The 2,965-nt window shown below is 38.3% G+C and overlaps 1 protein-coding gene across 1 annotated transcript; it reads left to right on the top strand.

The window, feature by feature from the left end:
* The first annotated feature begins 1,686 nt into the window (after positions 1-1,686).
* On the top strand, positions 1,687-2,625 carry LOC134602005 (olfactory receptor 11L1-like). Its single transcript, XM_063446508.1, has one exon. The coding sequence runs from the start codon at positions 1,687-1,689 to the stop codon at positions 2,623-2,625; it is 939 nt and encodes a 312-aa protein (XP_063302578.1).
* Positions 2,626-2,965: the final 340 nt, after the last annotated feature.

The following is a 2,965-nucleotide window of genomic DNA, read 5'->3' on the forward strand; positions in this document are numbered from 1 at the left end:
CTTACAGACAACTAAATGCTATTCAATCTATTACAGTGAAAAAAGTTTTTTTGTTTTTAAATGCACGCTATTGTGACACCAGATATGAGTGGCACTGTGCACTGGCAGAAGTTGACAGACTAGAGCAGACTGATGTTCTAGCCTTTTGGGGTGCTGTCCTTACAGCAGAGAACAGATGAGTCCTTCAGGACTGTAGTGGACACTGAATACACTAGCCTAGCTATCGATTTCCCTATCAAATCAGCAGCAGCTACACTTTCCCTCCTCTCACTAAGAATGCAGCTTCAGAATTAATTTAAAATGGATGCTGTCCAGGAGGTGGGAGAGTCTGGGAGGGAGGGTCTGCTGCTTATTGGCTGGAATGTGTCTGCTGACTGTGATGCACAGGGTCAAAGTTTACTCAATGATGACGAATAGGGGGCGGATCGAACCGCGAATATGTTTGCCCGCCGCGGTGAACGCGAACACGCTATGTTCGCCAGGATTATTCGCCAGCGAACCGTTCGATATATCACTATTGAAAATTATTTTCAATGCTTTCCTATGGGGAAATTGAGCGACGCTGGAGGTCCTCACACAGCATGAGGATGTCCAGCGATGCTCTAGCACAGAAAATCTGTGCTAGAGACACAGAAGTGCCCTCTAGTGGCTGTCTAGTAGACAGCCACTAGAGGTGGAGATAACCCTGCAAGGTAATTATTGCAGTTTATAAAAAACCTGCAATAATTACACCTGCAGGGTTAAGGGTAGTGGGAGTTGGCACCCAGACCACTCCTATGGGCAGAAGTTTTCTGGGTGCCTGGAGTGTCCCTTTAATGTTACCCATTTAATTGATGCCTACTTTAAAAATGTCTCCAACCTTTTGTCTCACATGCACAAACAAAACTGTAATTTACTTTTATTATCACTGCCATTTACCTTTAATTTATTTGAGCAATCTCCTGAAACTAGTATCATGACCCCAGCAGCTTTTTAATATAAAATCCATCCTATAAATGTTTTTTTCCAAGGCTGCTCCATATCTCTTAAGATCGATGCATACAATCTATAACTCTTTCACTCCGCATCATGAAATGCATCTTTTATGTAACTTTATATCACCCAAAGTCCTAAATAGTCTTTTTTGCTAGCTCACTTATTGTTAAGTAGTCTTCTAAACACTATATATACTATATAGTGATATATTATATCCTCTGTCATTTTAGAGTGATTTTTTTGAGACACCCAAAATTTGTCTTGATATTGATTCGGCTTGGCAGAGTGTAGAATCAGGAACCAAACCAGAACGTTGTCAAATTGGGCCAATCCGTATATTGTAAAATATATACCTAACATAATGTGTAGATTTTTTGCAGTAGACAGAATGACCCATTCTTAAACTCTTCTTGGTTTGTCTGAATGTTTTCCAGCATGGAAATGGACATTATTTAGCCAAACCAAAAGCCACATAAATAAGCAGCGGACATTCTGAACAAAATTAAAATTATTTGGCTGAACAGAATATTCTCACCATGCTCAAGTCTAGAGAAGACCATTGTTGAAGCAGGCAGGAAGGTAAATGGGTTATTGCTGATATACAGATAGATTGTAGTAATGCCAATTAATATACATTGTAAAATATGGTATATCCCACTGCTAGAAATCATGTCACGGGATGAAATACTCTTCTTTTATCTCCCGACAGATATGGAGAATCACACAATGGTCACTGAGATAATCCTATTGGGATTCCATCACCTTCACAGCATGAGGCATTTATTATTTTCTATAATTCTTGTTGTTTATTGTTTGACAATATCGGGAAATTTCCTCATCATCGTGTTGGTGTCATGTTTCAGACACCTTCATTTTCCAATGTATTTCTTTCTTACTCAAATGTCCATGTCAGATATTTTGTTGACAACAAATATTGCACCTCAAATGCTTTCCATTATCAATCATGAAGGAGGTATTATATCTCTTAAAGTGTGTATAACTCAGTACTACTTTTTCGTTGCTTTGGAAACTTCCGAATGTTTCCTGTTAACAGTGATGTCTTATGACCGATATTTGGCCATCTGTAACCCCCTGCAATATAACTCTATAATGAACCATGCATTTTGTATTAACTTAATAGTTATATGTTGGTTGTTAGGCTTTCTTATGGCTCTTTTAACAGCAATATCAATAACTCAGCTGGTATTTTGTGGACCTAACATTATTGATCATTTCTTTTGTGATATTGATCCACTCTTAAAGCTTTCGTGTTCTGATACCTTAATAATACATGTAGAAGCTCTATTCCTATCAGTCCCTGTCATTGTTACACCTTTCTTGATTGTAATTGTGTCATATATCTATATTGTTCTCACTGTTGCTAAAATTCCATCAATTAGTGGGAAAAAGAAAGCCTTCTCTACCTGCAGCTCCCATCTGACTGTTGTTTCCATATACTACGGGACTCTCACTAGCATTTACACAGTTCCAACTAATGAAAGATCGTTGGTGACAAACAAAATTCTGTCTATGTTTTTTATAGTGGTGACCCCAATGCTTAATCCAATAATATACAGCCTGAGGAACAATGACATTAGAGAAGCACTAAAGAAAATGAATCTATACCCTTTAATAAACAGGAGTATCTGAAATAAATATTTACAGCTAAAGGGGATGCGAATGATATTGTAAGAAAAATATTACTTTAGTTATTTGGTGACAGTGACACTATTTAGCTATACATATATGAGGAAATGGTGGGTTTTATCTCTCACAAAACCATATAATGAATAGGGGTAGTGATGTCACGAACATGAAATTTTCGGTTCGCGAATGGCGAACGTGAATTTCCGCAAACGTTCACGAACCGGAGAACCTGGCGAACCGCCATTGACTTCAATGGGCAGGCGGATTTTAAAACCCACAGGGACTCTTTCTGGCCACAAAAGTGATGGAAAAGTTGTTTCAAGGGGACTAACACCTGGACTGT

This window comes from Pelobates fuscus, chromosome 3 (genome assembly GCF_036172605.1).
Source record: "Pelobates fuscus isolate aPelFus1 chromosome 3, aPelFus1.pri, whole genome shotgun sequence".
NCBI classification, from domain to species: domain Eukaryota; kingdom Metazoa; phylum Chordata; class Amphibia; order Anura; family Pelobatidae; genus Pelobates; species Pelobates fuscus.

Bases quoted from the DNA above. Each gene is read 5' to 3' on its own strand.
- LOC134602005 (XM_063446508.1), top strand. From the start codon at position 1,687: ATGGAGAATCACACAATGGTCACTGAGATAATCCTATTGGGATTCCAT.